The sequence below is a fragment of the Hesperophylax consimilis genome, chromosome 16, assembly GCF_061612785.1.
Source record: "Hesperophylax consimilis isolate HC1 chromosome 16, BYU_Hcon_1.0, whole genome shotgun sequence".
In the NCBI taxonomy this organism is placed as follows: Eukaryota; Metazoa; Arthropoda; class Insecta; order Trichoptera; family Limnephilidae; genus Hesperophylax; species Hesperophylax consimilis.
Window position 1 is genome coordinate 7264696 of NC_142851.1, and position 24593 is coordinate 7289288.

At 34.7% G+C, this 24593-nt stretch overlaps 2 protein-coding genes across 2 annotated transcripts in view; both read left to right on the forward strand.

Annotated features, from left to right (window-relative positions):
* The window catches only part of LOC149416621 (b(0,+)-type amino acid transporter 1-like), a 73185-nt gene that overhangs the window by 37986 nt on the left and 10606 nt on the right, over nucleotides 1-24593 (forward strand). The window contains exons 2-3 of the mRNA XM_089641429.1: nucleotides 15185-15424; nucleotides 17068-17352. Coding sequence (XP_089497555.1) covers nucleotides 15193-15424; nucleotides 17068-17352 — 517 coding nt within the window. The 5' untranslated portion in view covers nucleotides 15185-15192. The remainder of the gene's footprint in view (nucleotides 1-15184; nucleotides 15425-17067; nucleotides 17353-24593) is intronic.
* Nucleotides 17659-23932, forward strand: LOC149416622 (uncharacterized). Its single transcript, XM_089641430.1, has 4 exons — nucleotides 17659-17786; nucleotides 19217-19566; nucleotides 21539-21734; nucleotides 22860-23932. The coding sequence occupies exons 2-4, from the start codon at nucleotides 19223-19225 to the stop codon at nucleotides 23007-23009; spliced, it is 690 nt and encodes a 229-aa protein (XP_089497556.1). The 5' UTR covers nucleotides 17659-17786; nucleotides 19217-19222; the 3' UTR covers nucleotides 23010-23932.

The following is a 24593-nucleotide window of genomic DNA, read 5'->3' on the forward strand; positions in this document are numbered from 1 at the left end:
TCATTGCAGTGCAGAGATATTGAGTTAAGTATTTCTCGGGCGTCCCCGACTTCTTCTATCATTCAAACCACTCTCTAAATACCCCTTGCACAAATTTTCATCGTAATCGGTCGACTACTTTTATATTTCGAACTAAGAGAAATGTAAAGATGTGTATACGTCGTTTTTTCAGGAATGAATGAATCTTGGAATCGGAAATTAACTCGCTTCCCGACATCCGATCGAGCTGAAACTCTGCAGGTAGACTCGATGTCCACGAGAATTCGTTCTATTAACTTTTTGTGGTAATATCATATACCCAGCAGTTAATATACGAAATAAATGTCAGTCCTACTCGATCGGCATTTAGCGAGATTGGTAGAATTAACTACTACAGTTCCTGGGTAGAAAGGATCAATCCTCAGTCAAACCATTTTTTTTAAGATTTAAAATACATTCTATTAATGTAGTCGAATTCCGCTGCATGCTCAATACGCAAAAAAATATAAACAGCACATCATATTTAAAAAGTTACATAAAGTGATGAAACAAAACTTTATTAACTGGGTTAAGTAGGGTTAGGTTAGGTTTAATTTATTTTTCATAGTTTCTAATCACTTTTTAAAAGTGTGTTGAATTGTCGATGTGTTAATTTATCATGGAACCGTGGTGGGAGATGGTGAAAGATCCTTTAAAGTTCCGTTTATTTTCTAAGTTAAGTTTGAAGGTTAGGAAATACGCAAAAAATATTAAAATAACCGAAACTAAACCCTAAAAACCTGTTTTGTGCGACGTAAGGCCCCGTAGTAAGCGTTCAAATAATATTTGAAAGGGAGATATGTAAATACGAATGTTAGAGGGAGCGCGCTAATATTTAAAAAAAAAACACAATAATTATGCGAAAATGGTAAAAATTTAATAAAATAGGACTCGTTTGAAATAGAGCAAAAATCTCTACTGTATCTTTAAATGCAACTAAAGAAAAATGCTTTAGTTGCATTTAAAGAATATTTCATGCCTATATCATATTAAGGTAGGGTTGATTCGGAGAATTTTAACAATTCTTCAAATTTCAAAGTTAATTTTAAAGTTCTGTGAAAGATTTTTTCAAGTTCTGTTATTATTTCAGTTCTGTCAAGCAAAAAGCCTGTAATTATATAATAACACAACTTGAATAGAACTTTCACAGAATCCGAAAATTAACTTTGAAGTTTGATGAATTGTTCAAATTCTCCGAAACCACCCGTCCTAAACAACAGAACAAAACGGGTTTTAAATAATTTGCGATTTTTTCAAATTTGAATTTCATATAATCAACGTTTCGGCATAACAAATGTATAGAAAAAATAACATTTTTTTCTTGTAGCTTAAAAACTTTAAGAGAAATCGGTAGAAACTAAGTATGCGGGGTTTTAAGTAGTTGTCTCTTTATTCGATATTTAAGTTTTTTAACTTTTCTTTTTTGATTTTTCAAGTGTTGTTATTTTAGAACCTTTGCATGCAGCGGAATTCGACAAGTTTACCAGAATTCCATTCAAAGAATATGTATATGAACTTTCCACTAAAGTATGTTCACATGACCTAGTGAACATACTTTGAAACAGTGTTATCTGTCAAGAAATTGAACAAAGCAAATATGCATTTAGAATAAAAAAAATATTATGTCATAATATAATGTTAGTACCTACTTTATCGCTTGTCTAATATGATAACTAGTTCCAATAATTAGTTTTGACAATCAAAAGTAGTTACATTGAACTTAATTATTTAATTTACTGACCCATGCACAAACAACCTAAATTAGTATTATAATTTATATTAGAACAACTTCATCAATGGTGTGAACAAAATGCTTTATTTTTGAACATTCAGAAATGTCAAAAAATACGATTTTCCAAAACTCGTTATAATATATTACATGAATATACATTAAATAATATTAAATTAATACCAGTATCACATATTCGTGACTTGGGTGTAATATTCGATGAAAACTTGTCATTCATTGAACACATCAACTATATAACTAATAAGGCTTTAAAGATGCTTGGCTTCCTTTGCAGAACTTTAACTGTTTTTAAGTCCATAGATTGTATGAGAACCCTCTATATTTCATTAGTCAGAAGTCAATTGGAGTATAATTCACCTATTTGGTCCCCTTTATATAAAGTTCACTCCAATAATATAGAAAGAGTTCAGCACAAATTTCTTAAGTACGTAAATTTTAAGTTCGGAATTCCTATTGATTACATTAATTATGTCAGTTTGATGAATCAATTGCAACTAATAACACTGTCTGACAGGAGAATTATTTCAGACCTGGTTGTGTTACACAGAGTCATTAACAACTTAATTGATAGTCCTGCCATCCTTGCCACTATTAAACTACATGTGCCGACTAGGAATACAAGACAAAATATAACATTCTTCTGTAATACATACTCGACCAACTATCAGACACACTCACTGACCAATAGGATGCATGATCTGGGCAACAAGTATGGGGGTGCTATTGATTTATTTATTGACTCCATTTATAGAATTAAGCATAATCTACACCAACACTTTGTTGAATCCTACAAATTAGAGTAGCGTTGGTAAATTAGTTTTAATGATTTGTCTTATATGTTGTGTTGTTGTAATTTCTACTTTATGTTACTCTTACGTTTTACTAAAATTGCTTCATATTTTTTAATATTTTCTCATTATACTTGTAATCACAATTTAACAAGTGTGTATTTTGTACCTTCTTTAAAATGGATTACATCTATTTACTGTCAATATCTCCTGTATAATACATATTCTCCTATGTACACTGCATCATGTATCACTTCTATGTAAAAGCCTTTTTAGGCGTATATATATAAATAAAAAAATAATTCACGAAATAAAAGGTTCCATCTCGAACCCACTTATTTGCCTGTACAGTGTACGCATTATCCGTTTGTTTTCTCAGCCTTGGATTATTTTGGAAGACCGAACTTTTATAGGTCATGGCCACACCGTCAGGCAGTTTAATAGTACACGTTTTTAATCACTATAGTGAATTAATATTTTGAAAAATACCTTGATGGTATTTGACTTATTTTCAGCTCTGGACAACTCGCGTGTGAAATTATTAATTGGTAATTGAAATACTACGTGGGCTGTCTTCTGTCATGGAAAAAATGTCCTATCTCCTTCTCATTTTAATTTCATAACCTGCACCCGTGTTTCAAATGTCTTTAACCACAGAATAAAGAACAACACTAGAAATGCTTTGTGGGCGTATTTCGTGATCCAAATATTTGTCCAATCGGGCCTTAAATATGCAATTAAAAACTGTGTTACAACACGATTACAAAATTCAAATGGGATGGAGATCTACGATGTCAGGCGGGTGTTAGTGCGACAGAGCGCTAGGATAATGGGCTAAATCGTCTAGAACCAAAAGGTACTAAGTCAGTGGCATAAATAAACCACTCACGTCATTGGCGACATTTTTTCCATTCAAATTTGTACGCAAGGCACGTTTTCTTATTTATTCTATGGCTTTAACTATTTAGTTTCCAGATTTGACTAATCGGGTACCTACTTCAGTCAACCTTTCTCTTTCGCTTCTCTGTTCCCCTTCCATCTTTTAAGGCGAAGCTTAATGCTAAATCACTATTTTGATTAATCTTTATAACGAATTGGTGTACATTTTGAATACCAAAAAATGTGCTTTAGATAAATTGAAGGTTTTTCTATCGTTTCGCTTGAGTAGAATACAAATAAAAAAATTATTACTCGATAAAAAATATAAATGTAAACTACTAAAAAAAAAAGGTTTTCAATAGAAATGTATGAGCGCGTACTGGAAATAACTTTTTTTTAAATACAGTATTGTAGCTAAGATTATCTGTTAAGGTGCGTCCACACCAGTAACAAAACGTGTTACAAAGAGTTATATAACCAATGTTATGTAACTTGTTAGAAATTCAACTGAAAAATGTTGTATAACACGATGTTGTGTAACTTTTTTTCTGTTTTTATAGCAGGTTACATGTTACCCAGAGGTTGTCGGTAAAGATCAAAGGAATTAGATAACTTGGTTGTATAACAAGTTGCAAGCTCGTCCACACACACAACAAAACAAAAAAAAAAAACACAAAAAACAAACAACCCACCTTTCAGTGTCCTCCCATCAGTTGATGGAGAACTATCTGTAAGTGAGTGTGTCTGAGTGCGTGGAGTTTTTTTTAATTTGACTGGCGTTCTTTGTTTTGTGTATTTTGTGAGGTATTTTTTGAGGTCTTTTGGAGATGGAGTGGACGAAGGAGAATACCGAAAGATTGATTGAGCAGTATCGTGAGAAAGCAGTACTTTGGGATCCACAACACAATGAATACAAAAACCGTAATAAAAAGCAAGATGGTTGGGCTGATCTAGCTTCCGATTTTGAAGGAAACGTGGATGAGGTGGAGAAGAAAGTTCGGATGCTAATTGGACAATTCCAGCGCGAATTGAAAAAAGGGAAGAGTGGAGACGGAGCTGATGCCCCTTACAAGACCAAATGGATATATTTCCACTCTCTGCTTTTTCTAAAAGATAAAAACACACCGAGGCACCAACAAGAAGTCGGACAGCAGCTCACGGGTGAACTGCAGCAACCAGATGAGTCCACACAGGCGTCAGATCAGGCACAGGTAAACACACTTCAGTTTTAATTAAACTTTAATTAATTTTAATTACATTTTATACAGTTTAATTTTTCAACTTTAATTTAGTAGTTAACTACCTATTTAGTAGGTACCTACATAATAATTATTTGTCACTAAGAAGAAAGTGGGAGGAGAAAAACAATGTAGGTAGGTACCTACTTAATCCCTCGCATTCAGTATCTGTTTTGCCACGGCACTGATCCCTCTTCAGATTGAAAAAAAGCGCTGATTTCATTACGAACCATTCTGCCGACGTCGGAGGGTTTTCTCGGGATCCTTCTGAGCCGCAGAAAGGTATCTGTTGGTTCACCCACGATTCTCCAATGTCCAGGTGTAACTTCACCGGAGGAGGTATCTTCATCATCGAAGGTCCCAGGGGGGGTGTACGATGATGCTGATTGACTTTTTCGAAGAAAGTTGTGGAGGAGGCAACAAGTTAGGACAACATTTTCTGCAGTTAGGGGCTCAAGAAGCAGGGGTTTTCTGAGGACTCTGAATACAGCTGACATTATACCAAATACATTTTCCACAGTGCGCCTTGCTCTGCTATGTCTGCCATTATATATTCTCTGTGGCGAACCTTTTGCTTGTGCCCCCGGATACGGTTTCATCATGTTTGGCAGTAACTGAAAAGCGTCGTCACACACAAAAACGTAAGGAGTTGGCAGTGTTCTCCCAGGCAGAGGTGTTGCCGCTGGCAAATGTAAATGTGATGTTTCAAGAAGCCTCTTGAACTCTGTACTGCCAAACACGCCACCATCAGATATTCGCCCTTGGCATCCAATGCTGACATAAGTAAAACAGTAGTTTGCGTTGACGATGGCCATAAGTACAATACTGAAATACCCTTTGTAGTTGAAATAATCACTACCGCTGTGTTTGGGAGCTTGCAACGTAATATGTTTCCCATCAATGCTGCCACAGCAGTGAGGATAATTCCATTTTTGGTCAAAGTCAGCAGCTAAATCAAGCCATTCTCCTTGACTGCTTGGGGTCTGCAAAAAAAGAAAATATTTCATCATATACTTATTGTTGACAACCCACTTCATTTCTTTGAATTAATGAAATTTGTTTTTCTTTATAGGGGCCAGAAGAGACACAGACAGAGCAAGAACAGTCTACTTTCCTTCCGCCATCTCAAATGAAAAGACCCAGCAAAAAGAGATCCCACAACGACAGTATGGCCAGGGAAGCATACGATGTAATGAAAAAGCTTAGCGCCAGGACCAGGGACGAGTTTGATGTATTTGGGGAACAAGTAGCTATTGCCCTGAGAAATTTGAAAGATAAAATGTTGGTGGTGGACACGAAACATCAACTTACTAACATTTTGTACCACGCAGAAAGGCAAGATCTACGCGGAAGACCACAAGTCTACGGTCATGGAAGCCCACAAGTCTACGGTCAAGGAAGCCCACAAGTCTACGGTCAAGGAAGCCCACAATTCTACGGTGACGTAAGCCCACAGTTGCACCCTAGTACCCAGCAAGTCTACTCTGCTGTCAGCCCAGATGCTTACTCTGCAGCTAGCACATCTGCCGAACCTAGCCCCGTTGACCAAGCAACGACTGACTCGTTGAATTTACTGGATATGTAATTGGCTTTTTAATTGTTTTTTTTTTCTTCATTTTATTTAGCATTATTGAAAGTAATAGTATATAAGTTTGCATAATATATATTAAAGTTTGCATAATAAAATATTTGTTTGAATATAATTATTGATATACATACCTTGATTACATCCTTCAAGAAGACAATAAGGGCCCTACAGACTTCAGGAACAATCTTGGAAATACTCTGCTTTGAGATCTTGAATAAGTAACTCAAGCTTTGATAGGAATCACCACTCGCCAAAAATCTCAGAGTAACTGCAAGCCTTTCTCTTGCAGGTATAGCCCATCGATAATTGGTGTCCTGCTTTGCAATAGTTGGGGCAACATTGATCAAGAGATATTCAAAGTCAGAACTGCTCATTCGAGCGAAATTCCGAAAACTCCCATCATCCCTGATTTCCCCACTAAGGGGATCTCTACCGTCTTCCATCAGATCCTCCATCAGGTGAGTTCCACTGTAACGATGTCGAGCTTCCAGCGAAGGTCGCACCCACCATCTGCGCTGAGTTGGTTGACGGTGAGTTGATATAATTACACAGGCCGCGGCGGCCAGCAAAACCTCTTCCTCCGAAGCCATGATTACTACTGAATCCTCAAATGATTGAAAGTGTTGCATTTCTTGTTTCATGAGGTGTGGACGCGTTTGCTAGTTGTAACTTGTTATATAACAAAATTATAAAAGTTGTACAACAAAGTTTATACAACATATATACATGTTTTAAAACAATTGTTATACAACTTTGCTATTTCGTTACCGGTGTGGACGTACCTTAACGGTTTCACTTGATTAACTTTTTTACTTTCTTACAAAATTATTTACAAAATAAATTAAAACCAGTTTTGTGCTTGAAATCGAACGTTTCTAGACTCCGTTTGTCAAGAGATTTTGATACCTATTACCTACAATATAAGGTATACCAAGAATATACACATTTTTGGCTGGAAGCTTCCTCTTAAACCTCATTCCCCGAATAGGGATGTAATACTTGTCCTGGCTCCGGGAAAATGGACTTGTTGTAAAAAATCACATTTTTTATTTATTTTCGAGTAAATATGCAAAGCTGGTTTGTTGATACTGCCTAGCTCTGCCTCGAGTAATAAATCATTTTTGTTATATTTTCTTATCTCTTTCTTTTTATCTATACTTGTTTACTTTGCGGCGTTACGTATTTCTGCAATATATTTTTTAAGATTTTAAAATTTGTCTAAAATAGTATTACTTACCTGCTGTGTAATGGTTAATGTCTGTTGTTTACTAATGTACTCCTAATATGTTTACTGTAATCAACATTTATTTACTGCACTTTAATAAATGGACTTGCATCAGCAGAAATCAGTGAAATCAGAAATCAGAAATCATCACATCAGTGCAGAAACTATGAGAAAACAAGGAAACTACTACATTTGTAGTCGATTTTGTGGTTTAGTAGAGTCTGAAGTTTGATTTTTTAGGTCAAAATTTAAAAAAAACAGACGTTAACATGATTATTATTGAGCGTAGACCCTGCAGAAGTTCAAATAAGTGGAATATTTCTGAATGTATCCGAAAACTAAAAACTGTTTTTGAAAGGTGATGTAATACTCTTTCAAAACATATTATTAGAAATAAACATAAAATTTTTGAAATATAATACAAACAAAAAAATTTTAAAAAAAATCTAACTAAAATAACCGATAACGATAAAACACGCATTTTATTTCAAACGTTACTGTCGCTTCAGTTTTTTATCGTTTCATTAAAAATAATTATAAAAAAATATATATTAAAAATAATTTAAAAACACGAAGTTTCATAATTCTTCACATTGCGTTCAGAGCCTTTGGTTTTTTTATAAAGGCACACATTTTAATTTTTCAAAGGTTAATTTATAGATTTGAATATAAAGCGTAGTGTTCTCGTTCTAACACCGTTTATATCATTTTTCTAACCATGACAGTAAGGGAAATCGAACAAAATTACCTGAGGGTACTAATGTTTCCAAAAAAATCTAATTTAACAATTATATTTTTGGGTTCTCTATTCGATGCAGATTCTCGCTGTTTTTGTACACAGTATATATTCATTTCCATTAGCAAAAATACGAGACGCTGCTGTGTAATGCGTTATTTTTTGTAAATTATTTGGACGTTTTATTACTTGCATTATTCAATGTGTAATTTCATACCGTGGTGGAAGATTATACCCCTCTAACCATCCGCTAACAAATAATTAGAGCATCGCTCGAGTTGCATTTAAAACCCAAAACATGTTGAACCTGTTCAATAATTGCCCCCATTGGAATTCGGCCCGGGAACCCATCGGTAGCAAGTAGCAAGTTGCAAGTCCGGCACTGCAAGGCAAGCCACCGAATTGCTCGTAATGGGCCATACAGTTTTGGATTTTCTAATTATTGGTTTCCGTGCTTTTATTTGATTTTTTTTTTTAAATAAATTTAAAATAAATCAAATTTAATAATGTTATAATAATTATTAAGTTCTGCAAGTATTTCTGTGATTTTTACAGTTTTTAATGCGACAGCTGTTTCGGCTTTTGAGGCCATTATCAAACTGTGGATATGTCCACACGGCGACGACTTATTTATATGATTTTATTTATCCCATTTAAATTTCTATAATGTTAAAAAATGATTCATTAGGAATTGGAATAACCAAAATATTTGGGATTCCAGCAGTGTTTGTACACCTGTTAAAATTAATGACCTAAGGGTTTTCTTAATTGTTGGTACGTGGGTGATTATGTTAAGGAATTATATTGTTTGGGTTTTTGGAAAATATTAAGCAGGGGAGAATTGATCATTTTTGTTTGATTATTAATTAGGGTTATGTTTGGATCATTAGTTCTTTTATTTATCTCTAATTGTGCTAGTAAATTTAATCTAAAACCCTTTCTTTCTATGTGTAAAGATTTAGGCTCGTTGTTGTCAAGCGGGACGTGGTTTTTCTTCAAGAGGTGAGCTGCGAATTTTTAATAAATTTTATTATTTTTATAGCAACGCATATGTTCTTTGAATCTAGTTGAAAAGGCTCTCCCAGTCTGTCCAATATAAACTTTTATTTGATAACTAGCGCAAACCAGTGAAAAATCACAGGATATTATAATTACATATAGGATTTATTAAGTTGAAAGTTTGAGACATCTGTTCCAATTTTGAAGATGACACTTAGATTCAAAGCAAATTCGAGTTACCAGAGTTACACAGGCAGATATACAGACACACAACCGAAATAAAAAAATGAGTATTTTTAATATCCCTTTAGTCTTTTTCGCCTGTGCGACTCTTCGTAATATTATGGGATTTTTCACTTGTGTAACTTTTTTTCTTATTTGTGATTCTTCATCCTAAAAACTATCAACTGTTATGATTTATTGATATATGACAGTTTGAAAATGGCCTTGAAAGCCGAAACAGCTGTAACAATAGCAAACACCAAAAAATACTCACAGAACTTAATAATTATATTATTAAATTTGATTTTTATTAAATTTAAAAAAAATTATAAACACGAAAACAATAAATATATTATGATTTAAATGGTTAGGGATTGAAATATGGATTTAATTAAAGAATCTGTTATATTTTCAAATACATATCATATTGAATTTCATTTTTGTTTTCAGTAATAAATTAATGCAAATCTTTAAAGCGAAAATTAACCCACTTTCTGACATCCGATCGAGCTGAATCTCGATAGATATACTTGTTGTCGATGACAATGCATTGTATCAACGTTTGGTGGGAATCGCGTACACACACGCGGACATATAAGCATTTCTCTGAAACGGGTTGACACTATAATATACGAAATGAATGTCAGTGCTACCCGATTAATATTAGGCGAGGTTGTTAGAGATGTCTTCTCCAGTTCTGGGCAGGAAGGTTAAATCCTCTGTCAAATAAAAAAAAGATTATAAATATATATGTTTGTTTATGCAGGTCGATTTTTTTATTTATCCAAAATGTATAAATCATGTATTTTCTAACACATAGTTTACATAGATGCTTGTTTAAATATCTTATTATTCCATGCAAAATAAATATTAATTTTCCGAAATTCGACGACCCCTAAATCTCGGCGCCCTGTGCGATTCCTGGGGTCGCGTGACCCTCGATCCGGTCCTGTATGTTCTTACCTAATATTAACAACAACACCCTTTTGCTTATGATAAGAATCTTATCATCTTGACTGCCTACTCAACTAATAACTGACCCGCATTTAATATTAGGTATCTAACACGAGAAGATAGAAATGTCAATAAATAACATTTGCAATCTTACATATATGTCAAACAAACAACAAATACCTAGTAATTTAAACATACTGATTTCGGTTGTCAGTGAAATTATTAAATTTCAATGATTTTCAAGATTTTCAAAATTGGAACTAACACCTTATAATTATAGTATAACTCATGTCATGCAATCGAAAATCCAAAGACCAAAATCAATTCATGCAAAGAATTCTTTATTTGAAATTTGTTTTGTTTTGTTTAAATTTTTGGCAGATTTACCTGTCAGTTCAGTTCAGATAAACTCAATTTTATTAGAAAGTTTAAGCTGAAAAATACACAAAGTTGGCGCGCAAAGGACATTATATTAAAAACATCGCTTACCACATCATTTATAGTTGCCATTTTATCGTCCATTGCTATTGATATTATTTAATAGATCTCTCTAATTTGTCAACAAATTACATAATTATATTTTTAAGAAAATGGACACTATTTGTTTTAGAAATGCGATGAGATTCACAAATCCTACAATCTACAATAGAAAATACAGTACCTAATTACAATAAAACGCCAACCGTCTGAACTATTATCATATTAAAATAGGGCTGTCCGTACAATCTAAATTGTACCTAAATCTATAATCAATCTGATTTCCACAATGACGTTATTGTTAAGTTATTGGATTTCCGTTTGTTTTCTCAAATAAAGAAGTAACCTCGATGATGATCTTGAAAATACTGTGACAGGTTGGCCACATCATTCCTAGACGGCCGGATTGTTTGTAGAAGGAAATTGCAAATGGCGGTGAAAAACTATGACAAGTATTTGAAAAATGGCGACTATGTAGAAAAATTGTGGAAAGCTGTAGTTGTAAGAGGAACGTAATAAAATATTTAAACAGTGTTACTTTCCAAACGGTTCTCATATTTTTTTCAATATCACGGTACCTACCTGCCCGAAAACGCTTGAAAAAAGAATTGTTGTTTATTTGGACGCATTGTATTATGTTGGTCTGTAAAATATATGTCTTTTAAAAGTAGGTAGGTATTTAAGTACTTACTTATTAATCTTATGATTTTAGAGGAAATTTTGGTTTTTATTTAATAAACAGAGAAAATAGAAACCTACTTTTTGAACGCGAGGCCCACACCTGTTTCCAGAACTAGGTACTAATTATAAAAGGTACCAACGTGGTTTTTTGGGTTAGGACTATCAAACTAGAGTCTTGCCCTTATTATGATTGTCGTCATGATAGCCCGTCGTCCCGCGGGTCGGTAAGCAATCGACATGACACCTATGATCCTTATGATTTAAAAGGTTTTGCATAAACCGAGTAACGATCTGCAGCGCAGTTCAGTCTGGAACTTTTCTGTGCAGGGTTTTACAGCATTTGGTTTATGTCGATCAATTCACGACCAGTGAATCTCCAATATTACGGAGGCAATAATGGAAATTATTTTCCTCGGGGCCTCCCGTGTGGAGTTATTACATAAATAAAAGACGTAGAATGGTTTATTACCTACTTATTTATAAAATATTCCCTGTATTTTTTTTAAATAAAGAAGTGTACAAACAAGCTTACCACAAATATTTATAAATCACTCCAGAGCAGCGGTCGGCAATTAGATTTGGTGGCGAGCCGTATGTACCTATATGTCATTTTTTTCGGGGCATCTACAAAAAGCCGTTACATAACTCAGAAATGATCGAGAAGTCCATGCTAGAAACTTTGGAAGAGATAGGAAGTGACACGAAATTTAAAACTAGCCTTTCCACTTCTTTCAAGCAGATACCGCCATGTGGAACTATTGGGGAGTGCAGTAGGTATACCTACAATTTACTTACTAATCTACTTATGAAGGATTTTGTTATGTCTGCGTTTACTATGCAGACTTCGATCTTGGGAACTCTTTGAAATTAGTAAAAATTTCGTATTATAATTGTGTTTATTTACGTTATAATGAAAAGGTCTGGATTAAACTACATTGTTAATTACCCGAGGGATGGTAATTCTCTGGATCCCGAGGAGCTTGCTCTCTGACAATATAATCTCACAAGTACCTGTTACACCCTAGCAACATCTGACGGACTCCGGAGTAAGCTTTATGACTAGCGCCATCTATCGATTAAATACTCAACCTTATTACCATACATCACAGATTTGAAGAATAAAAAGAACTACTCTGTTGCTATCGACGAATCTACAGACAATGTTGACATAGCTCAGTTCGAGATGTCCTGTGGACAGAACTGGCAGAGAAAGGATGAAAGTAGACTGAATGCTGTAGAAATTAGATCATGTGAGAAATGTGGAGAGAGAGTGCAAGGCAGATATAAGCGCAATGAGTAAGATTAAGAAAAAGATGATTTGGGCATGTGGAGCGAATGAGTGAAAAACGGAGTGTAAGGATAATATATGATTCAAATGTGAATGGTAGCAGAAGTCGGGGTCGCCCGAGGAAGACATGGCACGACCAAGTGAATCAGATACTTTAGTCTGGCCATGTCAAGAGTCAGAATAATAGAAGAGTATGTATGAGCCGATGTATGAATTGAATGAGGCAAGGAGTGTGTGCCAAGACCGAGTTGTTTGGCGGTCCTTCTCTCTGCCGACCCCTGCGGGGAAACGGCGTAATGGTTAGTTAATTAGTTAGTTACTGTAAGTGTGCTGCGTGTATTGACCCAGGGAGTCCTTTGCGGGACGGATCTGGCTCGCGGGCCGCCAATTTGCAATCGCCGCACTTGACTCTATTTAGATAACCGACGTTCTAATGATAAATTGCATTTTTTCTGTGGTATCTAGGTACTATCTTTATCTGTGTTTGTGACTATACATATACTATCGTATTCGAGAGATTAAATATCATTATATATTAATATTGCAGCTACCGAATTATCATTTGCATTGTTTGCAATGTTCTCGACGGTTTTAATGAAATCAGGACAGTTTCTATGGTATTGAGTGATATTGATTACATTGTAGGGAAAATTATCTACAATGCAATCGAAAAGTCATTGTGCGGAATTATATTAAAATTAATAATTTTCATTCATTCTTTATAGTTAGTTTTCTGTTCTGAATTCTAGAAACGCGTGTATCACTATAATTTGTATTCATTAAGGCAATTATGATAGTACCTATCTGCCATTTTTTCAATAAAATTAACATAAAAACCGCATATTTCATATAATTTTAAAATATAATGTATATTTGCGGCACGTTCCAGAGTGGAAAATACTTATTTTAGTATGGTGATGTAAGACCACCATTCAGAATTGAAACGTTGGTTGAAATGGCTTTGCCCATGTTTGGTGACTAGATCTGAATATCCAGGTAGTTCCCCACCTTCGTCTTTCATATCTCCTTCCCCTTCCCCCTACCTTCAGCCTCACAACATACCCCGATTGTATATTATCTCCATATACCTATAGTTAGTAATACTAATAACATAGATCATTGTAGAAATGTATTATACATTTGTATAGCGCCCTTGAGGTGATTTTGCACCAAAATGGCGCTATACAAATTATCTAAATATTATTATTATTAATTGGAGATGCCGTAGTCTCATTGGCTCCAGACGGTGGGGAGAAGTTGAAATTCTTGAGCTGTATGCACATAAAAATATTCACAGTTAAAGCATACCTACTTGTGAAAAATACCAACAGATTATCAATCTAAAATGTGGTTTGTGTTTCAAACAAATTTACTTACTGTTTTATTCAGAGGTTGATGAATTTTTGCACACTTGACCTTCAAAATAGAAAGAAGGTCGCTGTGCACATAATATTTCTAAAAACCACCCCATCCCCTTTTTTGATACTTCTTGATGTAATTTTACACACTTGACATTCAAATCTGGGCAACAAGTATGGGGGTGCTATTGATTTATTTATTGACTCCATTTATAGAATTAAGCATAATCTATACTAACACTTTGTCGAATCCTACAAATTAGAGTAGCGTTGGTAAATTAGTTTTAATGATATGTCTTATACGTAGTGTTGTTGTAATTTCTTTTTTACTTTATGTTACTCTTACGTTTTATTAATATTGCTTCATACTTAGTTTTTCTTTTAATTATTTCTTAATATTTTCTCGCTATACTTGTAATCACAATTTTACAATTGTGTATTTTGTACCTACTTTACAATGGATAACATCTATTTACTGTCAGTATCTCCTGTATAATACATAATCTCTTATTGTACTGCATCATGTATCACTTCTATGTAAAAGCCTTTTTAGGCGAATAAATAAATAAATATGTTGCTCGTTTACCAGAGCCTGGAGTTCAGGCCATGATTTAAGAACGATAAGATAGATGCTAAGCAGACAACACATAACTATACATTCTTATTCATGTATTTAATGATTGACAGTATACAGGCTGAAGGTCGAAGCATCATTAACATTAGATTGAGTAGGTCAATAATAATTTAAACAAAATTATTTGATAGATTTATTGATGCAATTATAGGGTCGATGGCCCAGTGGAAGAATCTGCCAGCCTTACACAAAACTATTCTAGAAATAATTTAATGAAAGACGATTAGCTGGAAAGTGACACCCGACAAGCGGAAGATTCTAAGTTCGATTCTAGGTCGTAACTACTTAAAGCTTTTATCTTTTCATGAACATTGTTTAATCATTAATAAAAATTGTATCATTTTTACAGATATCAAAATGACGACATTCAAAACAAAGGACGGGAAGGAGGTGGAAGCTTTTGAGAAGGGTTCCGTCGGCAGCGTGCGGTTGAAGAGGGAGTTGGGCCTGTTCTCAGCGGTCAACATGATCGTGGGGGTCATGATCGGCTCCGGCATCTTCATCTCCCCCACCTCCGCCCTCTTCCACACTGGCTCCGTGGCCTTCTGCATCATCGTCTGGATACTCTGCGGAATTATCTCTTTGATGGGTAAACTCAATCATTCACTTTTCTAGCATTTAGTCCGTAGAATATTTGCTACATTAAGCGCTTTAAAGAGCGCTATTGCGCTTCATATGCATACCTAGGTATTCCTTTGCACGATGGTGTCGTCTCTCACGTCACGAACCCCCTTTTGGATAGAAGGAGAGAGGCTTCTTCTGAATAACCTTACAGAAGATTTCTGGAAACTTGAATGGCTATCGGCTGACGTGAGAAATACCCATCTCGTACACGTCCCCACTGAAAGATAGCCTGAGTTCTCACTGTCTCATAAACTCTCGTCTTCCATCAGTAGAATAAGGTGCTGTTTATGTGTTTATAAATGATACAGTGTTGCTTCTTAATGTGGTTTTCTACGTTAAGTTTTGTTGTAGCCGTCTAATTCCGGAAACAAGAACCAAGATATAAATTTCCTTTTATCGAACACGAGAAAGTTATTTAATACGGTTAAATGTTGTGGTGTATATAGTCATTGATTTATTATTTGTCAAGATAGCACGCTTTTAGTGGAAAATTCTGAGAAAACCAGTCTTGTTGACGGTTTTTGCAATCTACGCGTGTTTAATATGAACACTTCTGGATAAATAAAAGTATGTTAATATAATACAGCAATACTACTCGATGTCTAAAAATAATAATACTCTTCGAGATGATAATCAAAGTATCAATAACATATTTATAGCTTTATGTACTTATAATGCGGAAATGTAGTAAAATCTAGATGTTTCCATGCGGAAATTAAATGAAGCAAACATTTTTTTCTTTATTTGAATTGTAAATCTTTTTCTGGGATTTTGAGGTGTTTTTTCTTGGTTTTGTATCATGCCTAAACTATTGTTACGTTTCTAGGTTATTAATAGCTTGGCATAGTTAATTGTGGCGGTAATGTGGAATTCTAATGAAAGATTTTTCCATATATATATATTTTTTGTATCCACAAAATCCGTACCACCGATGCCACTTATGTAAAATCAAGATGTGCTAACTCAAGAGAGCAATACATTATAAATTTCTACGTACATGCTACATACTGGTTTTTTATTTGTTTATAGCCTTACTAATAATCGTTTTTTTACATAAACAACTTGTTTATCAGTTGTATAAAAATTAAAACGCGTTTGTTAGTAAGGCTGGAAACAAATAAAAACCTTTTTTGTTGTTTGTTTTTGGGGTGTTATACCGTGTTGCGCTAACTCCTTCTTTAGCCGACGTTTCGGACAGCGTTGCAGTGTCCATCATCAGGGCAGATCCGGTAGATCCGAAGATGTGTAAATGACATTTACACATCTTCGGATCTACCGGATCTGCCCTGATTATGGACACTGCAACGCTGTCCGAAACGTCGGCTAAATGACATTTACACATCTTCGGATCTACCGGATCTGCCCTGATTATGGACACTGCAACGCTGTCCGAAACGTCGGCTAAAGAAGGAGTTAGCGCAACACGGCAAAACACCCCAAAAACAAACAACAAAAATGCTTTTGGCCGTGAGAATCAAAAAACTTACCAAATAAAAACCTATTCGAAGTATGGACCTAAAAAACCTTTATTTTTGAAGTGATGACGAAATAATAATTAAATGAAAAATATGGATTCACTATATGTATATTATAACAACTTTATTTCAGGAGCCCTCGCGTTTGCAGAGTTGGGCACAGTTGTGCCAAGGTCTGGGGCAGAATACGCATATTTCCAAGAAGCTTTTGGCCCCCTTCATCGATTTTGGGGACCACTACCTTCGTTTATCTGTTCTTGGATTTACATAATGATCCTGAAGCCAGCGGAGGTCGCAGTGTTAGTGTTGACGTTTGCGGAATACACGATTGTACCATTAGGAGTTCTGTTTAACTACGCGAACATGAGTCCAGACCATCAGGACATGCTTAAGAAACTTGTTGGCATGCTTACACTAGGTAATTATCATTAAAATTTAAACTAAATAAACATTATTTGTGCTCGATTCAGGTTTGAATTTAAATTTTGACAGGATTCAATTTATTTATATCAATTTAAATGTCGAAAACGTTACCGTCATGAAACCGGTAACTTAATGTCGTTTTCCAAAATTCATTTAAAAATGAACTCAGCAAAATAAATAAGATTCGAAAATACTGTAATATCGATGAAAAATACACATCACTACTTTTCTGCGCGTTGTCTATGGTTTCTGTTACATACCATTTCGCATTATTCAGTTGGCGACCCATTATTTATGTGGCGACCGATGGGCAACCCTGTGTGTCAAATGATTTGAATACAAATAACACTTTTCTGCTGTTTTCAACGGTCGTACGGCTATTTTATTTCGGAAATACATTTTAGATACTTATTTACAACGTAATAAACGGTAAGTTAACATTTATTTTACTTTATAACATATTGATTACTCAAACAACTAAATAAAATTGTTCAAAAATTGTTGTCTTGTAGGTAAACAATATGTTTTCTCAATCTGAGAACATAAACTGTTTTGGGTAAACTTGTCGAATTCCGCTGCATGCAAAGGCTTTTTACAAAACCAACACTTGATTTCAACTTAAATATCTAATGGAGACAACTATTTAAGTCAGGGGTTTAAGTAAACATGTACAAAATAGGTCTCAGGGTGTTAGTTTGGGTTATTTTAATATTTTATGCCTATTTCCCAACCTTCAAACTTAACTTTGATTGAGAAAAAATGGAACTTGAATGCACATTTCAATTTGGGAGGTGGGTGTGGGTTCCGCCGCCCCGGGAACCATTTATTGAATAACCAACACCTCTGCCATAGATCAACCCAAGTGGTTCGCTACATTTGGTGACTTAGCAGGGGTTTCCGGGTTCATGAGGTGATGTTTATGATGCGTCTGTCTACCAACTGCGTGGCAGGCCAGATCGGGAGAGACTGGTTAAGGGAGTCCTTTTGACCTCTCCAACAGGACTCTCTCGGAACATTGCCTTGCACTGCAATGGGACGGATGGATTAACATGCCCGTCACTCCTGGACTCACTGACCCCCAGATTCCTACACACCTCTCGTTCCTTTTTCCTTCCCAAAAATCCCCATCCTTCCTTTCCTAAAAAGACCCTCCACACAGCAGCACCAAAGATGACGTAGGCCCAGAGGGGAATTATTTTCCTCAGGGGCCTCCTGTATAGAGCTAATGTGAAAAAATCTTTTACCATCTCCCATAACATAAATAGTTATTTCTTGTAGTAATGTTGAAACCAAGTGCCATTTATATTTTTTGCGTGCATTATGTCGAACTCCGCTATTCGTCAAGTATATTATCCTGTTTTGTTTTAATTTTCATAGTAAATATACAGAAAATAAAGACACAGTTAATATGTACTTTGTATAGAAAAACCACTGTGTTTCAGTTAGATAAAAAATGTCAGTATGTCAGTTTCCGAAAATGCAAAATAATGCATTTTCGTAGCTATTTTGTAAAAAAAACTTATAATTTGACGTCTTTTCATCATGCCATGTTTTGACATAATAATTTTAAAATGTTTTTTTAAGCTACTTTTTTATTTATGTCGTAATTAAACCCTAACTGACAATCTAAGAACCTATTTTTGGGTCTTAGGTTTATATGTGGGTTTAAATAAGAGAAGAAAAAAAACTAACCTTAAAACTTGAGACATCAACAACAATGGCCGCCATGTAAAAATAAGTTTAAATTTTCACAAAATAACAAAATGCATTTTTTTCCATTTCCGGAAACTGAAATAGTACTTCTCATTATTATGTAACATATTAAGTCCCTATTTTCTGTACACTTACTGTTTTCGTAGGTATTTATGATCGCAATGGCTGAAGAAGCGTTTTCTGACGTTTTTAATAAACTAGAGGAGCAAAAGACCGCCATTGAGGAGAATCTACACGAGGCTTACACCGGATTCGCCAACAATCCTCCTGGCAGAAATGAGGAAGACCAGTTCCAGAATGTATTCAACACGAGAGAGGCCAAACTGGCCCGCGGCATTGAGCACCTGGTCCTGGAAGACTACGATCCTCTAATGTTTGATGAAACTAAGAACTTCTTGGAATACATCGGTATTCTACGCCAGGAAATCATCAACACAGAGAAACTCATTGCTTTTAAAAATGCGAGAAATGAAAAAATTAAAACCGATATAGAATTGTGAGTACAAAAATAATGTTTGGTAAAGTATTACAATGTTTCATTTTAAGGTTAAGTTGCCGAATTCCGCTTCATGTAAAGACTCTTTAATAAAACAACACTTGATTTCGACTTAAATATCTAATGGAGACAACTATTAAAAAATTATTTCTTGCTAGAGCAATCCCGATGAGTTACAAAACTCATTGTAGGACGGGAGGAACTTACAATACATAGGTGGGAGTTAATAGGTACAATTTTACATTGGTATTTTGATATCAAAATTATATGTAAAAAACACATACAAAACAGTATAAAAATAGAAAAAGGGAGGTTAAGTAGAACAAACAAGAAAAAAACAAACAAACATGGATGTACACTTCAGCACAAAGCTAAGGTAGGAATTTACTAAAAGGTACTTACCCACTAATACACTGGTAAAAATAAATTATGCTCGATTACAAATACAGGGAATAGAAAAGGAGAGAAAAAGAAACCAGACAAAACAACACAACAAGACTGTCTGTTTGACTGTCCTAGAACGGGAGACCTTCCTAGTTGGACAGTTAAAATCTAAAAAAAAAATAAAAAGAATTACATATTTTTGTTTTTATATGTTTTTAAAGCATTACTTTGAATTTTTTTATATGCTGACTGTTTTTATACATATCTGGAAGAGAGTTATAGAGTGTGTAGGCAATATAGTTAAGAGATTTTGTAGTGTGTGTTAGAGGAATACGTATTTTGTGGTTGTGGGTGTCTTGATTGTAAAGTAGCTTGATGTTAGTGTGGGTTGATTCTTGGGTAATTTGTAGGATGGTGGTCCTGATTTCATGTTTGGGAAGGACTGTGATTGGAAGGACACCGGAAACTAAATAGATGTTCCTGACATGTGTGTCCCATGGAAGACCAAGAACATTTCCGAGATCCCGGTTTTGGACCATCGCAGGTCAGCTATCAGTTTCTTTGAGGCAAAGCCCCAGACACAGCAGAGAGGATAGGTGTGAATGTAGCTTTTCATAATACATCGAAGTTAGTAAATTAATGGATAGTAATCCTTGAAGCCTATATAATACACCAGTAATTAAGGTTATTTTCTCCTTCACATGATTTATGTGGAGATCCCACAATAGCTGGGAATCTACAATCAGGCCCAAATATTTTGTGTTCATTTTCTTTTCGAGACAGTTGTTACCATTTTTGATATTGAGGCTGCAATTTTTCTTGTTGCCGAAAAGTATGTATTATAAAAGTACGTTTTTTTAACGTTAAGGGTCAGTTTGTTTATTCTCAACCAGCTTGTGAGATGAGAAACATCAACATTCATTTCCATTTCAAGCTCCGCTAGATTCCGTTTATCATAAAAATTACTGTATCGTCTGCATAAAGCTGTAGTTCCTTTAATACCACTACTTTTATAATATCTAAGTCAGGGGTTTAAGTAAACCTACGCAAAATAGGTTTTTAGGTTGTTTTTTTTTTAGTTATTCATTCCTACATAACAATATCAATCATGAATAATAATGGTTGTTAGTTTTGGTTGTTTTTATAGGTTGTTAGTTGAAACGAAGTGTAATTTACATAATCTGTGCCTTTTAAATGTGCGGCGGTTAGTTAAATAATTACCAACAAATTGATTCTTACGTTCTTAGTTTAAATTAAAAAAGATAAAATACATGTACTGTAAACCTATATTATTATTAATAATAGGTTATAGTTCTACCAACACGACAGTTGGCCGCCATACTAATAGCGTTAAATATTAATTTTAATTTGAACAAAATAGCTATTGAATTGCACTACTTTCCATCTCCCACAACTGAAATTGTCAATATGTTAAATAATAGGTTTGATTTAAAAAAAAATACGTATTAAGAACTACAGTAGTAGAATGTAAAATATTATAATGGAATTCCACCATGAATTGTCACTTTCAAAAATAGAAATATTAGAATGTAAAAGTTTACCATTGATTTTTCATATTTGTTCCCAGTTATAAAAGCAATATATCAGGCCTCAAGGCGGCTAAGGATGAGTTTGAGGCCAAAGAAAACACCCCGCAGGAGGTGTCGCACCGCAAGCAGCTGAAGAGGGCGCATGCCAAGTTCTCGGAGCTGAAGAAGCAGATGAAGTACTTCCTGAAGGCGCTCTATCCCAAGCAGCATGCCGGCATCAGTGACCTTATGGCTGTGAGTTCAATACAGTTAAATCTCGCTTAAGAAGTTCCTACTTAACAAGTTTTGATGCTTAAGAAGTTTGGATTTTTTATTCCACTTATAAGGTTTTTCCCTTTAACCCCTTCAGTAATCAAAAAGCTGGAAAAAAAACCTTTTTTTTTATGAATATATTTTATTTACCGAACATATATATCATTCATTAACCGGTTGTGTGCCTTAAGCGCGTTTACGCGCTCTAGGTAGCCATGCTCACATAAAGGCCGGCCATACAAAATGAGCGCGTTAACACGCTGTTCTGTATGACGATTTTGCTTGTCAAACTCAAGTAATTTGAAAAATCTAAAATATGGAACCCACGGTGACATCTATTGGGATGATGAAGAAATAATTATAATATAACAGTTCACAGATTATATCGACTTTAGAGTGATATAAAATGAAGTTTCTTTTAAAGCTAAAAAATTCGCGGCCTTTCGGTACTTCCAAGCAAAATACCTTCCGGCATTTAAAGGGTTAAAAGCCATTATGGGACCAAAATGGGACTGAAAGTTAATATTATGGTGCATAGGGTGGGTCAAGAAATAAAAGAAATTCATTAAAAAATATTAATTTTTATTCATCGTACTTAATATATATAAAAGATTATCGATAAAATCAATCGAAATTGAATTGTGTAATTCAAATGTCACTACTCAAAACACTGTGCAGTACTAACTACGATTTGCGGAGATTGGGAGATAGGGAGATAGAGGCAGTGGTACACCCTTTAAATCACTGCAGCTGTCTTTTGTCTCCACATAGCATAAATCTTATTTATTTTGAGAGTTTCGCTGTAATTTATTTTAAAATCTCAATACATTATTTCACACAGTAAAAAACTCTTCCCTATTCTGCCAGAAGTTAAAATTTGAGTTTTAACCATTTGGCGTTTCGTGAGAACTTAACTCTTAACTCTTGTTTAAGCTTTCTGTGTTTAACTCTGTTGACATTTTGTGGTAGTATGTATGTTGTGTATTTTTGTGGCATTCCCCCCTTACTTCCCTTCAATGCCCCTAATACCTCCCAACACCCCCAGGAGGTAACATCGCCTATTTATCAATGATACCATACTTGAATTATTGTATCTTTTTGTTTCAGAGTATCTGTGCGCAATATTTTGCAGACGATGGAACGGAATATGTCGAAGTAGATGTCAATGTGAATTCCGGAGTCTTAGAAACACTTCTCGCATCAAAAATAATCGCTACTCATCCACATCAAAAGAACTTATTCAAACTATCCTTGTAGCGAATCCGTACCTGTCTTCAATATGTTATTTTATTAAATTATCTTAGTTTTTATTTGTCTCTTTTAACATTTTGTGTGGGGGAAAGAATACAGTCTTTTGCTTTTTTATGCATGTACAGTGGGAGACTGTGATCTCTGATTTGCAGATATGCGGGAACTCCGGGAGATGCATTTTACAGCCTTCGTGTGGTACGGACGGCATTCTGGAAATTTTAGATAAACATATATAATTGATTTCATTTGATTGCGCATGATCAAATTCTCTCGTGAATCGTTAACCTGCCCGCTTTGCATGTATTAAGATCAATATTCTACCAGCATACAAAGTTCCAAGCAATTAGATTTATAGCTGTGAAAATTTATATTAAATTTTTAGCACTTCAGAATATTTTCCTTTTGTTAATGTATATAATCAACTGTACGAGTCACTGAAAAGATAAACCGATACAAGTGTGTTGTGGACATGTCTGTGTGTCCGAAGTAAGGTAAATTTGTCCACACTTCTGATGAAATTGATGGCACATTTTAAAATATTTAAATTCTTTCTTTACCCAGGTTTAGGACCAATCATATGTCATTTTAATTGTTACAAAAGCTCCTGGCAGCGAATGTGTTAACAAAATATCTTTTTTTTTTGCCCGTCTGAAGACTAGGAGTCGAAAGGTGTTAAATAAAACTCTCTTAATTTTTCCTCTTTTCATACTTGGAGAAGCCATGTTAACAGCATTTTAATCTATTCTCAATGAACTAACTCGCCCACTGTCTTTTCTACATGAGATCATCTCTACTCTCCAATATGTTGCTAGGCCGAGTGACTCGGCCAAGCATTCGGTAGGCGTAATTCTGCCTTTAGGATTTTCTGACAGTGAGTCGTCTATGTAGGTTGTAGGTATCTGTGAAAATGTACAAAAATAAAATATATATTCCATAACCAAATATGTTTTATTATATTTCCTTTATGTTAGTTGGATTCACTATAGAGATAAAATATTTTTTAAAAGACTGGAATTGGTTCAATTGTTTAAATCATTAAATTAATTAAATCAAAATTTAAAAAAAAATTATGCCCCTTTTTAAGTATATAGTGTTAGTATGCAGAGGTGTACAATTAACATTGATGATTAAAAAATGTACGTAAACATTATTAGTTCTCGCTTTCACCACAGCCAAGATCTCGTTGGTGGCTAACATAGAATTATAGTTTGTCCCGTGGAATCATACTTCTTAATATAACGTGAGTATTTTCTTTAATTTAAAAATAAGGCTTTTTGTCCGAAGATCTTCGAGATACATCATCAGTGTAAGTCCAAAAGTGAGGAAGAACCATCTGTAAAAATCTTCAGAAGGAAAAAATCTATCTATGTATATATGCGCTCTTGCTTGCTTATGTACTGGGGATGGTTCATTTGTGGTATTGACTTTGACCGACTACAAGCAGTCTTGGCCAATTTTCCAAAATTTGAAAGCACCGATCAATGTGACATAGCGATGAGTCGTTCATGAACGAGCCGCACAATTGAGCTAGCTCTTTTTAATGAGCCATTTCATACGACTCCCGGTAAACCATACCATAGCTCAATTGAA

Bases quoted from the DNA above. Each gene is read 5' to 3' on its own strand.
- LOC149416622 (XM_089641430.1), top strand. From the start codon at position 19,223: ATGATCGCAATGGCTGAAGAAGCGTTTTCTGACGTTTTTAATAAACTA. The intron at 19,567-21,538 runs GTGAGTACAAAA...ATTTGTTCCCAG, and splicing joins ATTAAAACCGATATAGAATT to TTATAAAAGCAATATATCAG. The intron at 21,735-22,859 runs GTGAGTTCAATA...TTTTTGTTTCAG, and splicing joins GCATCAGTGACCTTATGGCT to AGTATCTGTGCGCAATATTT.